The 20280-nt window shown below is 31.7% G+C and overlaps 1 protein-coding gene across 1 annotated transcript; it reads right to left on the minus strand.

Annotated features, from left to right (window-relative positions):
* Nucleotides 1–1278: 1278 nt before the first annotated feature.
* Nucleotides 1279–4544, minus strand: LOC107477824 (beta-amylase-like). The gene is given in 7 exon segments (XM_016097894.3): nucleotides 1279–1640; nucleotides 1727–2028; nucleotides 2031–2154; nucleotides 2398–2661; nucleotides 2871–3035; nucleotides 3500–3898; nucleotides 4382–4544. Coding segments are annotated over 7 exon segments (1467 nt in total). The 5' UTR covers nucleotides 4442–4544; the 3' UTR covers nucleotides 1279–1487.
* Nucleotides 4545–20280: the final 15736 nt, after the last annotated feature.

Below are 20280 nucleotides of genomic sequence, written 5' to 3' on the forward strand. Positions count from 1 at the left end.
TTAATAATATTTAAAAATATACATCAAATTATATTATTAAATTATTAGACTAAAAAAATTAAATAAATAACTAAAAATACTAGCAAAAATAAATAAAGAAGAGTATTAGAAAGTCAGCAAGTTTTGTATTTTGTAATCATTAATTAATTATTAATAATATTTTTAATGGTATAAAATTATATTCAATAATAAAAAATTATTTTTTTATGGCTAAGTGGTGGTCAAATTGTTAAAAAAATACTGGTGGTGGACTTTTCCATAAATAATTCTGCTACTTAGCATTAAGCCCTTAATTTCCTTCCCTTGTCACCGTGTGTGTTCCGTTATTCGTTCCATTCTATATTGTGGTGCCTTCATCTCCCGCAACAGACCAACAGTGCAACGGCCTCCTTCTCTCGCACCTCACACTTTTCCTCTTCCATCTCTCCAATGCCGAACCATGCTTCAGTCCCTCACCAACTCCTAGTCCCTCTCACACGCCAAACATCTCCACTGCCACGTCATCACCTGTGGCACCCTCCTCTACAACACCTATCTCAGAACAAACCTCGCTGCTTGCCAATTGCTATGCTTCGCGTGCTCAAATGAGAGAAGCACACCACGTGTTCGACGATATTTCGCTGCAGAACTCCTTTCTGTGGAACTCAATAGTAATTAATAAGGGCTAATGCTTGTAACGGTTTTGCGTCGAGGACCCTTTTATGTACACGAGATGTTGAGTTTTGGTGTCAAGGCTGATAATTTCACCTACCCTTCTGTTCTGAAGGCGTGTGATAATCTTTCTTTGGTGAGATGCATACAAATTAAAGGTTCATGCTTTGGTGATGGTTAATAGGTTGGGGTCTGATACTTATTTAAGATGGAACTTTTCATTCTATATATAAGATTTTGAATAGGGTGGTGAAATTAAAATAATGCATTTCGAGCTAAAGACTCAGCAACCAGCCAACCACAAATTCAAGCTCTAATCTGGGTGATGTTAGTTTAATTAAACCCGTCTCCTTTCCCTGAAGCTTTTGACCTCATTGTGGTGATTGACACTGCGTGTTTCCAGAACTTCAATTTCCTATTTAGATTCACTTGTGTCAATGAATCCATTGGCTAAATAAGTAAATATTCAATCACATTTTGGTAATACAGTTACAAGATTATAAAGTGCTTAACTATTCCTAAAAAATGCTCATATGAGATTGGAATATTATGAGGCTTCACTATTTTTAAGATGGAGATATGAGATATTTGTATTGTGAATTGTGATGGTAGCTGTTAATGTAGGTATGGCAAAATAGTTTATTAGATTCATAGATTCAAAATAACTCATACAATACAAGTACACACGGTATATATGTCTAAAGGCATAGACATTGCTACATTCTTGCATCACCATATTATTAGCGTTGCATATGCAGCTCAACAGCTGCTTTATTCATTATCATAACTAATTCTAGTTCCATCTGATTTTTGTGATCATATCTTAAATATTTAGTTCAGCCATCAACTTTCATGTCTGTCTCTGAGTCCCAGGGGAATGGCGGTATTGGTTTGGTTGCTTCAAGAATTTTCTCAAGGGGAATTTTCGGTCCTGATGGCTTCAGTGGAATTATGACATGATTATACTGGTTAGGATCTTCAACATAATCCTACAATTTGAAACCATTTTAAGAGGTTATGAGGCTGCATATTATGAAACTATTTTAAGATCATTTATGAAATGAAAGCATATCACCTGATCTGCATGCATCTTTAGCACGAATTTTTTGAATATAGCAAAATTTGATTTTTGCAGTAGTTCATCCGAAAGACGGAGATACGTTATCCCATACATGCTTAGTTTTGGGGGGCCATTTTTGTTGACACCGTTTGGTCTAGCATTCAGTATCATTTGGTTGTAAGCTGCAGCATCATACCTTGGCAGTGCATTTTCACCAGCAACTTCAATTTTTTCTCTCCAACCTCCACTCAATACCTGTGCAGAGATATTCATGTCAATTTGAACACAGCTACACATGTTTTTTACATTTGATATCATCGATGATGACGAGTCAGCATCCTTGCAATAGGACGGTACCCATCTCTATCTTGAAGGTTGTAATATCCAGCAGTGAGCTCAGCAGCATGACTTTCAGATTTGTACCACCAATGAATTCCAGAGACCTGTTGTCAAGTCATGTTATCATGGTTAGAGGTTATACTAGGATTTTGTTTCTGTGCAGTATAAATTTTAAATAATTTTCGTTGACATTCAATCATGCATTGTTGCTTCGGAAATTGAATGGAAAACTTATAGTTGGTAATACTGTGAAACTTTTACTTAAAACTAAAAAATTAAACTGAGGTGAATAACCGTTGAACTGAAAAAATTAAGGGGAATGTTGATTGAGGTGTTGTGAAATTTACTTTAATTGCTATCGTGACATTGCAGCCCTGGAAAGCTTTGGTGGCTTCCTCTAGGATCTGATCACCATGGATCAGCAATTTGTTGGAATACCAAGTTAAGAAGAACTTCCCTTTTTCAGTGAGGTATGTTCCATTTGATTTGAAGAACTCAGTAGATTCTGGTACATCATTGTAAGACCCTGCATCATCTGGCAGTTCCCATTCAGCATGGCCAGCTTTAGCTGCAGCAGCTTTAAACTCTGCCTTCAAATATTTGTCATAGCACTGCATAGTTTCATATTTATGATGCTTTAATAAGTACATTAAAATATTTGAAAAAGCATTGCATAATTTCATATTTGTGATGATTTAAGTGCTACAATCCCATATTGGATGATAAACAATTTTGTTCTATGCTTTGAAAGTCGAAAATAACATAAATGCGCCAAAATCATCTAATCATGCTAAAATTTATACCATTTGATCAGACTCACCTGAAACTCCCCAATACCAGGAAATTCCCATCCTTGACTTTGTGGATAAGAAGGGAATCTAAGCTCTCCTGCTGGTCCAAGCCCAACTTCAATGTCTATAATTAGTCCAGATTCTATAAAATCTGACATGTTTTCCTTGAAACTCTTCATGTAATCACTGTATATCTGTAGTAAGGCAATAAGTTCAAACATGTTGGAAATTTAATTAGCTGAACCATTATTCCTAAGCCTGTACAGTTGAAATTACTCTCCTAAAATATATAAACATAAATTGATCGTTGTACAATCAAGTAATCAACTCTATAGAAAACAACTAGTCAAATGAGTGACTAATAGTTTCAATTATACAACTTTTTCAAACACACTACCTTCTATTAACCTATTTCTCTTTTTTCCCGTATAAAATTTTGGAAATATAAAACCATAGGAATGAAACAGAAAATAAGAACAATAATATAATAGACCTTAATGCTTTAAATTAAAGGGCTTGCTCTATTTTATTTTTAAAGGACTTGAACCAAAAAATTTATGATAGAACAATGAAAGAGAACAATAAAAGAACTACTATATTTTCAACTTTCAAATATCAAGAAACATATTTGAGCTCATAAAAAATAGACATAAGTTACCTGGATGGCTGTTCTACCATGGAAAAGAGGGAGGTTATCTACACCAATAGTGAGATACTCTATGTTCCTGTTACCTGATCTATTGGTGTAAAAGATATCAGGATCCGAATCTCCAATGTCAAGCACCCATTTTGGAATTGGGATATTGACAATATCTCCTACATTCCCTCCACATTGATGGAATGACATTATTGCCTGCAGTTTCAGGCCACATTCTTGAACCAGCTTGAACAAGCTCCTATATGTGCCCCAATCATATTGTTTTGGACCGTTCAGTTCTATGATCCCCCACCACACATCAACCATCACGCCATCAACGCCTGCTTCCTTTAGCTGCAATAGTTGTTTCTTTAGGCCTTCTGGGTCTTCAAACACATCATTCACATTCACAACTCCTAGCTGATGAAGAAGTTGTTTTTGGAAAGATAAACAACAAAAACAAGTTAATTGTTATAGCATAATGTTATAATGACTCATCCTCATAACGAGTATATCAACTCAGAGAGAGAGGCAGGAGAAGATAGATATAGCTAAGAGAGAAATAAGAGAGACAGGGGGTGAGATTGAGTGGGAGTGTAGGAAAATACAACCATTCTATGTGTACACCAAAAATTAACCACTCATATAATATATGTTCGAATACAAAATACACATTGAAAACAAGTTAAACAATACATGTATTGATACACAAATATATGGTGACTGATTTTTTGGGTGCACCAATCACTTTTGAGGAGCATGAGAATGAGTAGAAAAGCGAGCAAGTGCAATTATTACTGCTATATATATATATGTGTGTGTGTGTGTTGAATGTAAGTTTCAATAATATTTGTTGATATAATAAGAATATCTGATATGATTAAATAATGGTGAATGACTTACTGGGAGCATGACATACACTGGAACATAATTTAGCAGCATGTTAGGATTAGAAGTGCCCATTTTGCTGCCTTTTTGTCCCTTTAAGAACTGAGTAGTGTGATGTATATAAAGATGGAGAATGTGTATGACTGTTACGTAGAAGGTACTTGTTGAGAGGGTGACGAACCATTAACCAAGCAGGTGCTTATATAGTGAGGAAAATAATAAAGAAGTAGCATTTGGTGGCTTCATTGCCTACCGTGTTGAGGGCCCATGGGGCCGTTATGACAATCCAATTTCTTTACTTTTGGTGAAGAAATGAGAAAGTAATTAGTTTGGAATATGAATTTGGACTTTGGACTCAACATTTTCTAGTCGTGCAATGTGATAATATATTTTTTTTTTTTACTCTCACTCTCAAATCACTATAATCACTATCATAATTATTATAATTAGAATTTTTGTCTCTGTCTAGAAAAAAAATAATTTAAAAAATATTTAGAAATAAAATAAAATAGAATAAAATAAAACATCTGAAATAAAAATAAGACGTTTTAAACACTAAAGATGAAATTAAAATTTTTCTATTTTTTTCTTCTCCCATTCTTTTGATGCTAACTTAGTGTTGTGCTTTTTAATTTTGCCTTTCTTTTCTTCTGTATTTTTTTATTCTTGTTTCTCTTATTCTACATTTTTCCCCTCTTATTTGTGTTATTCTTTTTCCCATTTCTTTTTCTTCCTCCTTTTTTTCCTCTTAACAAATTTTTTACTTTTGTTATTTATAAAAAAAATTCAGTAATTTTAGACAAATTTTATGTTTTTATGAAAAAATTGTTTTTTTTATGTATTTTTCTAAAAATTTCTATGCTAATTATAAAAAAGTTTTAAGTTGTTTGCATAAAATTTTTGTCCTAGTTTGAAAATATTTTTCTTTTATTTAAAAAAAAGATATAATTACAAAAATATTGATAATCTAACATATCTATTAACCAAAATAAAGGGAGTGTTCAGTTTGTTGTTGATCCATGACCAAAAAAAAAAAGTTTGTTGTTGATCATCTCCGATGTACGTTAAGGTTGTTTCAAATAACACAATTCTGTTTGAATAATATTTGGTTAATTTAATCTGGATTGAGTTTTGCTCAAAATATACTTTTGGTGGAAACAATTTTTTGTTTTTCCATCCCTGAGAATTACATTGAAATAATTATAAGATATCAATTATCTATTTTGACCTTTTTATATTAAAGAATGATATAATAGTCTTAAAGCTTCACTTCCTTTGCAGTAATTTTGTATTTTAATATAATTTTGGATAACAACATTCAAATAATACTTATTCTTTTAGAATCACGTCTGATAAAAAATATCATAATACAAACTACATTCGGATTAATTTAATTTTAAGCAAAATTAATTTTACAAAAGTACATTCGTATTAATCCAACGTCCAAACATACTTATTCTCCTGTGAACATCAATGATTGAGCACAAATCAAATTGAATTGGTTTAGTAATTAGCTTATTAATCCACAATACATTAACTAGTAATAAACTTTTAAATGAAGTTCAATACCAGCAGCAGATTAATCTTTGATCTGTCACACTGAAAAATACTATAGAAAAAATAAATAAATAAACAATGATTGAGCACTGGCGATATAAACGCTATCAAGTAACAATGGTTGAAATGACCTTAACGGGACTTAATGTGACTGTCTTTCTTTATTTATGAACCACTCAAAATAAATATTTAATTACTAGAGTCGAAAACAATGATTAAATCTTCCATTACTCAGCACCTACTATTGTTACCGTTCACGGATGAATCATGACCACAATCAGATGATAATCAATTAGTAGTATTTGTTTAATACGAAAAGAAACAACTATTTAGGTGTATACGAAATTGGCCATTAAATTTGTTACTTATATAAAATATATATTAAAATACATTATGTAAAATAAAAATAAATTAAATAATTTATATATTATAGATAAATAAATAATGATTGACTTTTAATGCTTATAAAATATTTTTAAAAATAAATCATAACCACTAAATAATTTTTGATATACATTTATTTGTAAAATATACCAAAATATCAAAATAATTAATATTATGTGTTAGAAGAAATAATGTGCAACAGTATACAAAAGACAAGAAAAAATTATCCATCATTTTAGCTTTTATTTAACAAACATAAGTTAATGATAATATTTATAGAAATAAATTATTTCAATTTTTCTGTAAATGGTGATTTTTCACTATATACTATTTAAATGAGACAAAAATTATATAAAAATAAATATTGTTTAATAAAAAATTACAGTTAACATTATTTGAGAAAAGTCAAAAGAATCTGTTTCCATATCCACTCATGAAAATTGTGTTGGCTTATAATAATGAAATATTGAATTGATACACCGTTAATAGCTAGCAATTTCACAAGTCGAAATTGTAGAGCATGGTCCATGTAAATGCTAACAAGGGTTGAAATGACCTTTTATGCTACTTAAATGGTGGTGTTTTTCTTTATTTATGAATCATTCAAAATAAATAATTAATAACTAGAGTTGACAATAATGAAAAATCCCTTAAGATAAGAAAATTAGTAAAGTAAAAAAAAAAAAAGAGTTTAATTATTATTAAATTTATAATTTTTTATTATTTATGAATCTAATATTTTGAATCAAAAGTTGTTAGATTATTACTTTTTTACTTTATTAATATCCGCACCTTAGAAGAATTTGATATTGAAAATTTCTATAGAATGAGTACTTTTCCCTTCTTCATGGCCTCCTATTTTTTCATTAAGGAAATTTGTCTCTCCTTTTATTCCTATTCTCGTCATGTGTTCCTATTTATCACTCTGCAAGAGAGGGAATATTAGTGATATTGATAGATTTTTTTACAAAATAATAATTGCAAAAATAACACAAAATAATAAATATAATACAGTATAATTCAAAATAATTTAACTTAAAAAACAAATATTCATAATACATTTATTAAAAAACATAACATGAATTTAAAATAATATAAAAATTCATCTATGTCATTTTAAGTTCAAATCATTTCAAAGATATAAAATTGTTTATGTATTATCAATTATACTGATATATATGTTAGTATTGTCTAAATCTTATTTATAACATGATATAATGGCAATAGATGAATTTGATATCCAAAATTTCTTTTCAATATTACCCTTTTGTTGGAAAAACTCAACAAAGGTTCAAATAAGAATCTCTCTAACAGCGAAAGAATTAAAAATAATTTTTCCATAACATGTGCAATTAAATAGACAATACTAAAGATACTCCAAGCAACAAATATAATACAGATATTAAATAATCAGACATCAGAATCTTAACGTGGAAACTCTCCTTCCCATTCCCTCCAAAAGAGGGACAAAAAATTTACGAGACCTAATTCAGTAAAATCTTCCACTATCAAAATAATAGGTACACAACCAGTCTTTCTAGTGACACTAGGGCATCTCAACAATCAACAAAATATATAATCAAAACTAATGGAATCAACATAAATCCTCCACAAAGTGGGTATCTCAAATCAGACAAAAGAGAAGGCAATACAACTAGCAAATTATATCCTAATGTTCATCTCTACACTAGGAATAACATACTAAAATTTAATAAGAAATTGAGCAAATTTACTAGTTCAATCGAATAAAAAATAGCTTGCCATTTTTCTCCAAATTTTCTTCTTCTCCCTCGATGCTGAAGCCATCTACGTGCTTCGTTTTCTTTTTTTTCAAAATTGAAAGAAAGCTTCTCTCTCATAGCTTTTAGCCACTTCTTTCCTTATATTTAATTTTTTTTTGTTTTAAACTTGTGGGTCCCATTTAGTTGGGGACCCACCAACAAATCTCTCTCACCAACTCAAGTAGGAATAGGTTACTCCACCAAACCCGCCTTCTCTTTGTAGGAATCAAACTTCACAGCAGGTAAACTCTTAGTCATCATATCTAAACCATTATCATCAGTATAGATCTTCTTAAGTGCATATGACTTCATCTCAAGCGCTTGACATATCCAATGATACCTCACCTCTATGTGCTTCGATCTGGAATGAAACGTCGGATTCTTGCTAAGATAGATAGCACTCCGATTGTCACAAAATAACACAAACTTCTCTTGATTGATGCCTAACTCTTGTAGAAATTTCTTCATCCACAATAGTTTCTCAGAAGCTTCAACAACAGTAATATATTCTGCCTCTGTAGTAGACAAAGTAATACATTTCTGAAGTCGAGATAGCCATGACACAGTTCCCCCTACAAAAGTCATCATATAACCAGAAGTAAACTTCCTTGAATCAAGATCTCCAGCCATATCCGCATCTGTGTAACCATCCAACATAGGTTGGGTACTCCCAAAGCATAAACAAACTTTCGAAGTGCCATTAAGGTATCTGAGAATCCACTTCACTGCTTGCCAGTGTTCCTTGCCAGGATTAGAGAGAAATCGACTAACAACTCCAACGGCATGAGCAATATCTAGCCTGATGCAAACCATAGCATACATCAAACTGTCAACTGCAGATGCATATGAAATCTTCTTCATTTCTGCTTTCTCTTTCTCACTTGTAGGACATTACCGTAAACTCAGCTTGAAATGACTAGCAAGTGGAGTACTAACAAGTTTGGAATTACTCATGCTAAACCTCTCTAAAACCTTCTCAATGTACTTCTGCTACGACAACCACAATTTTTCATTTTTCCTGTCACGAGCGATACTCATGCCAAGGATTTTCTTTAGCAAAAGATCTGTTCAAGTCTTTTTTAAGACTTTCAATCTTTTTAGTGTCATGACCAACAATTAACATGTCATCAAGATAAAACAAGAGAATTATAAAATCACCATCAGAAAATTTCTTAACATATACACAATTATCAGAAGAAGTCTTACTATACCCATGACCTTCCATGAAGGAATCAAACTTCATGTACCACTTCCTTGGCACTTGCTTCAACCCATATAAGTTCTTCTTTAACTTGCATACAAGGTGCTCTTTTTCTTTAGTCTCGAAACCCTCTGGTTGCTCCATATAATTTTTTTTTATATATATCACTGTGAAGGAATGCAGTCTTCACATCAAGCTACTCAACCTCTAAATTCAAGCTAGTCGCCAATCTATGCACAACTCGAATAGAAGACATCTTTACAACTGGAGAGAAAATCTCCTCAAAATCAATATCTTTCTTTTGCTCAAAGTCTTTCACAACCAATTGAACTTTATACCTTGGCCGTGAGATATTTTTATTCGCTTTCAATTTAAACACCCATTTATTTCTGAATGCTCTCTTGTCCTTCGGTAGCATCACCAATTCAAAAGTATGATTCTTATGCAAGGTTAGAATAAATACCTCTCTTTTCTCATTAATATATTGTTAAATTTAATCTAGATTATAGTAATCGAATAGTTTCAATACTAAATTTAGTTATTTTTCTTCTCTTAATTTTTTTTCTCGAAATCTCATTCTTTTCCAACTCAAAAAATAGTCCCTAAAATACATTTTTGACAAGCACCCCATAAATAATTATAAATCATGCAATTTCCTACATTAAAATTAATTTTTATACAATAAGATACGATTAACAAAAAATGACAGTAATTTAATAATGACTCAATGGGACACTCAGGCATATTTGTGACGCCGTTGCAATCATCATATCTGTCGTGAGTCCAATGAGTCAATGACTCCCATTTCTATCTCTCCCATGGAGTAAACTATTATTTGTACCCACGAAAGTTGAAAACGCTGACATATCTACCCATAGAAAAAAGAAATTACCATTTGTACCCATAAAAAAAAATTATTTTTACAGGCAAAATTATCCAAACCCTAAAAAATTAAATAAAATTTTTAAATTACCATTCTCTCCACACTATCATCTCCTTCCTCCCTACTCTCTCTCTCAGTGTTCTTAGCCACCCAATCCCAGCATCAACCACAAACCACCGTCTCACCCTCTTCATCATCGTTCACCCTTCTCCGCTAGCAACGTCGCGGACCTCCACCAGCCCAGGAGCACCGCCCCAGCTTCTCCTCGCACCCTTATCATCATCTGCATCATCTTTCTCCTCCCCACTAACCACTTCATTATCCTCATATGCTCATCACCTTACCACCACCACCACCACTAACCCCATCCTCTCTCTCACCAATAATCAATTGATTTTTAAACAATCCTAGCAGCAATTTTTTCAACCGCGAGCCACCTCTCCACCTCCGTAACAAATGTCGCAGCCTCTGTTTCCGTTCTTGCAGCCTCCAGCATCAGCGTCAGCGACCACCCCTCCTTCTTTCCTTCCCTGTCTCGTCTTTGCCGACCAGAGGAACTTTGCACCATCCCCTGCTTTGCCGCCGCCAGCAGCCCCCTCCTCTCTTCACCGCCGCCAGCCTCACCTACCGTGGTCTCCTTTGCGAACCAAAACTGCGACAAGCTCTCTCTTTCTGTCTTTTTCGCCATTTTTTTCTCCCAAAAAAAGTGAATCCAAATACATGAGACTTCTGTGCTTGGTTATTCAGATTTGATCCTTTCTCTTCACTCTCTTCACACCTTAGATCTGTGTCCTTTTTCGCCTTATTTTTGTCAGCTTTCTCCATGACATCCTTTTCACAGTTTTCCTTAAACAGCTTCACACTCAGCTGAAACCAAGATTCAATTTTGATTCTCATCCATCGTCATCCATTTCAAATCCTTCTCTGGATTGATTGTGATTTCTCCAAAAGTGCTTTTCTTTGAGTTAATTTATGAGGTCACTATTTTTCAATGCACTATACTTTAATTGAGGTGATAAAAGTTATGGTGATGAAGGAGCGGTAATGAAAGAGAGGAGGGTGTGGCAAGGAGCCATTGGAGCAGCGGTGGGGATTGAATGGAAAGTAATGTGAGAGTGTGTTGGTGAAAATAAGGGTAATTTAGGGATTTTAGATAATTTTTTAGGATTTGGATAATTTTACCTGCAAAAACAATTTTTTATGGGTACAAATAGTAATTTCTTTTTTCTATAGGTAAATATGTCAACATTTTCAACTTTCGTGGGTACAAATGGTAGTTTACTCCTCTCCCATGCATGTGCACCTCTTCAACCATAAAAAAATCTAGGTGAAATAGAGTTATTTTGAGTGAGAGAGAAGTGAAGTGAAATTGAAAGCGTGAGAAATTAGAAACCATTAGCAAAAAAATTGACAGAAGGACTAACTAACTAATTTTAAATTTTTTAAAGATAAATTTAATTAAATTTTTTTTAAAAAAATTAATTTAAAAATCGCGTGATCTTTAAAGATCAATTTACCCATTTACTTAAAAAAAAGGAAAGTTCGGCCTGCAAGGATAAAAATAATGAATGGACGACGGACGATGTAACTAATGAACTAAACTAAAAATTTGAAACAAACCTGCTATTGAGTATTTTTTTTATTAGTAGTTAGTTGTTAATTAACATTAAGTTGTCAATTACGAATAAGGACAAAAAGTTACAATGTACCTTTTTTTTTTCGAAAAGGAAAAGAAGTTAAAAGACTGTGCGTTTGTATGAGTTTGGAACAAAATTATATCGGTATAATTCTAATTTTTAAGCAGTAAAATAGTGCTATAAAATAATACTACAAGTATACAAATTAAATATAAAATGTTTAATAATAAGGACTGTTAATCTGTCATAGATTACCGACGAAAATATTGTAATAATGAAAAGACTAAGATATAAAGCTGATAGCATGAATTAATCACGTTCTTAATTAATCTAAGGAAAAAAGCATAGCCACTTGGCGGAAGCATTTATCATCGTCGCAGGTGGCACGATTCCCACTGCAAATTCCAAAAGAAACCAAACAACTCGTTGCAAATGTACCACTGACTTTCTTAGATCATTGTTCATTGCCCATGCCACTCGTCCTGTGTGATTTGTGCGTTTATATAACTTTGCCAGCATTTCTAATTATATCAGATTATGGGATTGGATGGGATGGGATGGGAATGGGATGGGATGGGAATGGGATGGGATGGGAATATCATAGAGGTTAGTGTATGTTAGTTTGCTCCTTTTCTTGTTATTTTTTTTCATTTTTTTAATATCAGTTTTATTAGGTATAAAAGATTTAAAACAAATTTGAATGAGAGTAGATTGAGACTGGAGGACTAGAATTGAGTAGTATTATATTCAATAATTAGATATTAAAATTAAAATTTCAGTTTTAAGACATAAGTTTTTACTTCTTTTAATATCTTTAGAAAGTGTTGAAATTTTTAAAGATAAAAATTAAAATTTTAATAATATTTTTTAAAAATATTTTTATTTATATTTTTTAAATTTCAAATCCTTCTCTTAATTTTTTATATTTATTTTAAATTAAATATAATACTGACTGCTAAAATATAATTCAATCTAATATATTTTATACTAAATACAATACAAAAATTTAATTTAGTCTCTATCAATTTTTATCTTTATTCTAAATACAACCTAAAAGCGAGTTTATTTATAAAAATTTATGTAAGGTTGTTTTTTTCAAAATATCATTTGATTATTTGTTTTTGCTTACATCATCATCAATAAATTTTACCTTTTTCTTTTGAATTAAAATAGATGACAATAAGTATATTATTTTAGATTTGTTAGCAACAATTTTATTTCTTTCATCAAGTGTGTATTATTATGCTACAAGCACTAATTATTACCAATAATAAAATGTTTTAATACATTTTTATACTAAACTTATTTTAATATAATCAAATTTTAATTCTAAAAAACAGAAAACAAATTTATATTTTTTAGACAAGTATTTCATATTAGATATAATCACATTCAATATTAAGTAGCACATTAAGTTAATAAGCCAATACAAAATTACTTAATTTAATATTTAAAGTCAAACACAAGTAAATTACAAATCATTTAAATAGAAAAAGAAATACCAAATATTGTGTGTGTACAAAATTTTAACCAAAAATCCCAAATGGACATATTAATTAATAGGGCTTCATGTTTGAGCCTAATAAAAACCCGCAACAAAAGAAGTGAGTACAATGAATTATTGTTCCAAACATAAGCCAATTCAAAAACGGCCCACATCTTAAATAATAATTCAAGTATTACATAACTTACTGTTTTAATATCTAATAGTTAAGTCTTAATTTTATTTTTAATATTTAAAATATCTTATCTTTATTCTAAATATTTTATTTTATCCTATTTTAACCCATTAGTTGAAATTAACATTTTTTCTTCCAAAAATATATTTTTTCCGTTATGATTTTTTTAGTTAACAATAAAAATCTTATTTATAGTAGTCATAATAGTAGTTCTAGTGATTTGAGAGAGAAAATAACAAAAAATAAGAAAAATAAAAAGGAAATAATAGAGAAATAATTTTGACTAGAGACTACAACAAAAAAATATAAGAGGTTTGAGATAAAAATATTACGCTTCAAATATTAAAAATGAAATTAGGGTTTAACTCAAATGTTAGAAATTAAAATAATATTTTACCTAAAAAATAGCTTAATTATATTTTCTAATCAACTGCAACTCGGTAACACCACATTAAATGCTTTGTAGCATAGTTATCAAATTCGGTTTGACTTAGTCAACTGAATTAAGCAACATCTACGTAAATTTTGGCAAAAACAATTAAGTACCTACACCAAGAAACCTGTTGAGTAGGATTTAAAAAAAAAAAGCATGTAATTCTTAAAGAAATATAGACATCCACAACTGCAACACAAGAAAACTCAAAAAATATATAAAGAAACTTTCATTTGGTATGAAAACGAAACATGATGCTACTTAACAGAAGAAAAATTCACTTAGATATTGGCAAAAACAAACAGGTACCTGCACCAAGAAACATGTCGAAGAATATTTAAGAAAAAAGTCATGCAATTCTTAAAAAAATAGAGACATCCACAACTGCAACACAAGAAAACTCAAAAAATATATAAAGAAACTTCCATTTAGTATGAAAACAAAATATACTGCTGTTTAATAGAAGAAAAATTCACTTAGATCTTGGCAAAAATAAACAGGTACCTACACCAAGAAACATGCATATCAAGGAACATTTAATAAAAGAAAATCTATACAATTCTTAAAGAAATAGAGACATCCACAACTGCAACACAAGAAAACTCAGAAAATATATAAAGAAAATTTCATTTAGTATGAAAACGAAAAATGCTACTGCTTAATAGAAGAAAAATTTACTTAGATATTAGCAAAAACAAACAGGTACCTACACCAAAAAACATGCCCAAGTATATTTAAGAAAGGAAAAGCTATGCAATTTTTAAAGAAATAAAGACATCCACAACTGCAACACATGAAAACTTGAAAAATATATAAAGAAACAACTATTTAATATGAAAAAGGAAAATACTAATGTCTAAGAGAAGCAACATCTACGTAGATCTTGACAAAAACAACCAGGTACCTGCACAAAAACATGTTGTGTAAGATTTCAAAAAGAAAAGACATCAAAGTCTTAAAGACTTATAAACATCCACAACTGTAACACAAGAAAACTCTCGAAACAGTATCAAAAGTGTCTCAAATGGTGACGACATCACATGTATACATGATCATAAATTTTCTAGGCATCTTTCTTTTTTTGTTGTCTTTCTCCATTGCAAGGCTTTTTCGTAGGTAACCTCATCTGCTGCAGCATGGTCTTTGTGCTTGGTGTTGTGAAGGGGTTCTTACCTCTTTACGTTTGTTTCTAGACTGGTTGCGGTGTATAGGATGGTCGTCCAACGCCTTCATCAGAGCTTTCTCAATGAGTGAATTCTTAGGACCCATAACTATTTCGAGCATTATTTCCTTTAAAAACTCCTTTAGGATGTCCTTTATGGCAAAATCGGTTATTAGTGAGAGATTTAAAAGTAACAAAGTAATTAGTTTGAAAGAAGTGTAAGTTAATTATAATAAGATTATTAAATTGACATGGTCACAATATAGTAGATCACTGGCTTCACTTCAACACTCCATAAATTTTATGACATAGACCCCACAATCAAAACTACATGTATGGAAAGATTAGGTTTTATCAGGAGACTAAATATGGATATCAAGTGAATTACAAGTACGTTTATTGTTAGGTTTCAATGCAACTCGCCGGTTTGGTTGTTTGGAAATGCTAGTATATGCACAAGGCAGGCCATTCTTTGTTGGCTCATATTGACACTTTAGCGACGTCTTCAATAAGTCTCTCTTGAAAAGCAGGTACAGTTGGATCGCTATTGTATGTTACAAGTTTAATAATTAAGGATGTCTTCATGGTATATGGGTCATATATTCTTACCGTCTTAATGTATATGCATCTATTTTCATCCGTTGAGCATCATGCACTTTAGGATGTAAACTATTTAGTACTAACAACCTTTTTCGTGCGATCTCAAATGCATAAACCCACTAATGACGATGAAGACAGACAAAAAAAATCACTATGATAAAGTACACACGTATCAAAAACCTACAGAATATGACAACTTCCAAAACGAAATAAAGACATTGACTCACATGAATGTGAGAAATCCAAGGAATTAGACACAACTAGTAACATGCAAGGATCAATTCAATTCATGTAATCAAACATCTAAAATAAGAGAAAAAAATATCCAATTTTTAATCATCTAGCAAATTGACTTACCCATTATCTCTTAAAAGCTTCTACCTTATCAAAATATCTAGTATCGGTACCGAAATGCAGACCCAGTCCCACATAACTAGGGATTGGGCCATCCTTGAAGAAATACATATTCTTCTGGTGTATAACTGTTTCCTGTTAACACAACACTATTGAGTATGCTCACACCAATTTTAAACACTAAAAGTCTATTATATTGTGCATACCAAAATCTCTAGAGAAACGTAGTAGAAGTCACGCCTAAATTGTGATGATGCCGAGTCGTTAAATGTGCAACACATCCATTGAATGATCTGCATGGTCAATTTTCATTTTATCATTATGTCACCTTTTTAAAAAATAAAACATATTAAATGCACTCATTTTGGAACATTGTTGGTCTGTTTTACTTACGTTGTTGTTGACCCAGCGACCAGCTTACAACGTGCATAGGTCTTTCCTGAGTAGTACTAGATGTGGTCTACCTTCGTATGATGCCACGATATTCTCTTTGCCCAATGACGCATTGACAGCCCATTGTAGGACTTGTTGCTTATTATCCTCGTTAATCTTTCGATCCTTTAGCGACGGATGCACTGATATAGGAGTGGTTGAGTAAGGCTCTTTTCCATCCGAGTCATTTCGGGATAGATGCTGGGGCCTGGTGGACTAAGTGTGTGGCAAGACGGACTCCTTGGAATCACAGTCTGGAGGGATTTTGTGTACTGAAGTTGTTCAAGGTATATCCATATTATTTTGTTCTCTGGGTCTTGCATCGACAAGAAATCAAGGTTACTGTGTTAAAATCAACCGATGTTAGACCGGCGAACAGTTTGTATTTTTTAATTTAAAAAGTTCTTATTATGAGCAAAACAACCACATGAAACATATTTTTTCATTAGGAACTTGCTTGTCAAATTCCCATTTTATTTGTTGCACTAGTGCTTTTGATGGAGTGATTGGATCGAAAACTTTGGAGTCGGTTATTTTTTGAGGTGTTTTTTAATTTCTTGATTGAGGTTCCCCTTGATGGACTTTATTTTTTACCTGCGTGTTGAAACAATCGACACATCCTCTTAACAAGAGACTCATTGTCTTCATCAACCTCTAGGCACAGTGAGGCAATGATGAGCGGATAATTTATACACTTTTTGGCATTATTTTTAGGTAGTTTTTAGTAGGATCTAGCTACTTTTAGGGATGTTTTTATTAGTTTTTATGTAAAATTCATATTTCTGCACTTTACTACGAGTTTGTGTGTTTTTATGTGATTTCAAGTATTTTCTGGCTAAAATTGAGGGACCTGAGCAAGACTCTGATAAAGGACTGACAAAGGACTGCTGATGTTGTTGGATTCTAACCTCCCTGCACTCGAAATTGGATTTTCTAGAGCTACAGAACTCCGAATGGCGCACTCTCAACGACGTTGGAAATTAGACATCCAGAGCTTTCCAGCAATATATAATAGTCTATGCTTTATTCGAGATTAGACGACGTAAACTGGCGCTCAACGCCAGTTCCATGTTGCATTCTGGAGTCAAACGCCAAAAACACGTCACGAACCAGAGTTGAACGCCAAAAACATGTTACAACTTGGAGTTCAATTCCAAAAGAAGCCTCTGCACGTGTAAAGCTCAAACTCAGTCCAAGCACACACCAAGTGGGCCCCGAAAGTAGATTTTTGCATCAATTACTTATTTCTGTAAACCCTAGTAGGTAGTCTAGTATAAATAGGACATTTTATTATTGTATTTTCATCCTGGATCCTGGATTGTATTTTTGATCCTGTGATCATGTTTTGGGGGCTGGCCATTTGGCCATGCCTGAACCACCATCACTTATGTATTTTCAACGGTGGAGTTTTTACACACCATAGATCAAGGGTGTGGAGCTCTGTTGTACCTCAAGTTTCAATGCAATTACTACTATTTTCTATTCAATTCAACTTATTCTTATTCTAAGATATTCGTTGCACTTCAACATGATGAATGTGATGATCCGTGACACTCATTATCATTCTCACCTATGAACGCGTGACTGACAACCACTTCTGTTCTACCTTAGACCGAGCACATATATCTTGGATTCCTTAATCAGAATCTTCGTGGTATAAGCTAGAATTGACGGCGGCATTCATGAGAATCCGGAAAGTCTAAACCTTGTCTGTGGTATTCCGAGTAGGATTCAAGGATTGAATGACTGTGACGAGCTTCAAACTCGTGATTGTTGGGCGTGATGACAAGCGCAAAAGAATCAATGGATTCTATTGCGACATGATCGAGAACCGACAGATGACTAGCCGTGCTGTGACATACATTTGGACCATTTTCACTGAGAAGATGTGATGTAGCCATTGACAACAGTGATGCCCTACATACAGCTTGCCATGGAAAGGAGTAAGAAGGATTGGATGAAGGCAGTAGGAAAGCATAGATTCAAAAGGAGCACAACATCTTCATACGCCTATCTGCAATTCTCACCATTGAATTACATGAGTAACTCTATTTTTATTTTATGTTTATTTATTATTATTATTCGAAAACTCCATACTTATTTATTATTCGCCTAACTGAGAATTTCAAGATGACCATAGCTTGCTTCATACCAACAATCTCCGTGGGATCGACCCTTACTCACGTAAGGTTTATTACTTGGACGACCCAGTGCACTTGCTGATTAGTTGTGCGAGGTTGTGAAGAAAGTGCTGAGTTATAAACGCGCATACCAAGTTAAATGCCATTATTAGAGATCACAATTTTTCCTATCAAGTTTTTGGCGCCGTTGCCGGGGATTGTTCGAGTTTGGACAACTGACGGTTCATCTTGTTGCTCAGATTAGGTAATTTTCTTTTTGTTTTGTTTTCAAAAAATTTTCAAAAATTTTTTTTCCCTATTTTTGAAAAAAAGAATTCATAAAATCATAAAAACCAAAAAATTTTGTGATTCTTGTTTGAGTCTTGTGTCATGTTTTAAGTTTGGTGTCAATTGCATACTTATCTTGTTCTTGCATTTTTCGAAAATTCATTGCATTCATAGTGTTCTTCATGATCTTCAAGTTATTCTTGGTGAGTCTTCTTGTTTGATCTTTAAATTTTCTTGTTTTGTGTTGTATGATGTTTTTCATGTGCATTTTTGTATTCATAGTGTCTAAACATGAAAGATTTCCAAGTTTCGTGTCTTGCATGTTTTCTTTGCATCAAAAAATTTTCAAAAATATGTTCTTGATGTTCATCATGATCTTCAAAGTGTTCTTGGTGTTCATCTTGACATTCACAGTGTTCTTGCATGCATTATGTGTTTTGATCCAAAATTTTCATGTTTTGGGACATAATTGTGTTTTTATCACTCATCATTAAAAATTTAAAAATAAAAAATATCTTTTCCTTTTTTCTCTCAAAATTTCGAAAATTTGAGTTGATTTAGTCAAAAAAAATTTTAAAATTAGTAATTTCTTGTAAGTCAAGTCAAATTTTCAATTTTTAAAAAAATCTTATCTTTTCAAAACTTTTTCAAAAAAATCAAATCTTTTTCATTTTTCTTACTATTTTTTGAAAATTTTAATTTAATTTTTCAAAATCTTTTTCTTATTTTATTTCAAATTTTTGAAACTTAACTAACAAGTAATGTGATTTATTCAAAAATTTGAAGTTTGTTACTTTATTGTTAAGAAATGTTTAATCTTTAAATTTTAGAATCATATCTTTTAGTTTCTTGTTAGTCAAGTAATTAATTTTAATTTTAAAAAATTAAATCTTTTCCAACCATATCTTTTTAATCATATCTTTTTATCATATCTTTTTCAAAATTGTATCTTTTTCAAAAATTTGATTTCAAAATATCTTCTTATCTTCTTATCTTTTCAAATTTGATTTTCAAATCTTTTTCAACTAACTAATTGACTTTTTGTTTGTTTCTTATCTTTTTTAAAACCATCTAACTACTTTTTCCTCTCTAATTTTTGAAAACTTCTCCTTCCTTTTCAAAATTCTTTTAACTAATTAATTGATTTAAATTTTAATTTTAATTTTATTTCACCTTTAATTTTCAAAAATCATTAACTCCTTTTCAAAAATTATTTTCGAAAACTTCTCTCTCTCATCTTATTCTATTTATTTATTTATTTACTAACACTTCTCTTCATCTCAAATCTCTGCTCCTATCCTCACCCTTGTGTTTGGATTATTCATTCTTCTTTACTCTTATTCCCTTTCTTCTTCTACTAACATAAAGGAATCTCTATACTGTGACATAGAGGATTTCTCTTC

Source organism: Arachis duranensis, chromosome 3 (genome assembly GCF_000817695.3).
Source record: "Arachis duranensis cultivar V14167 chromosome 3, aradu.V14167.gnm2.J7QH, whole genome shotgun sequence".
Classification (NCBI taxonomy): Eukaryota; Viridiplantae; Streptophyta; class Magnoliopsida; order Fabales; family Fabaceae; genus Arachis; species Arachis duranensis.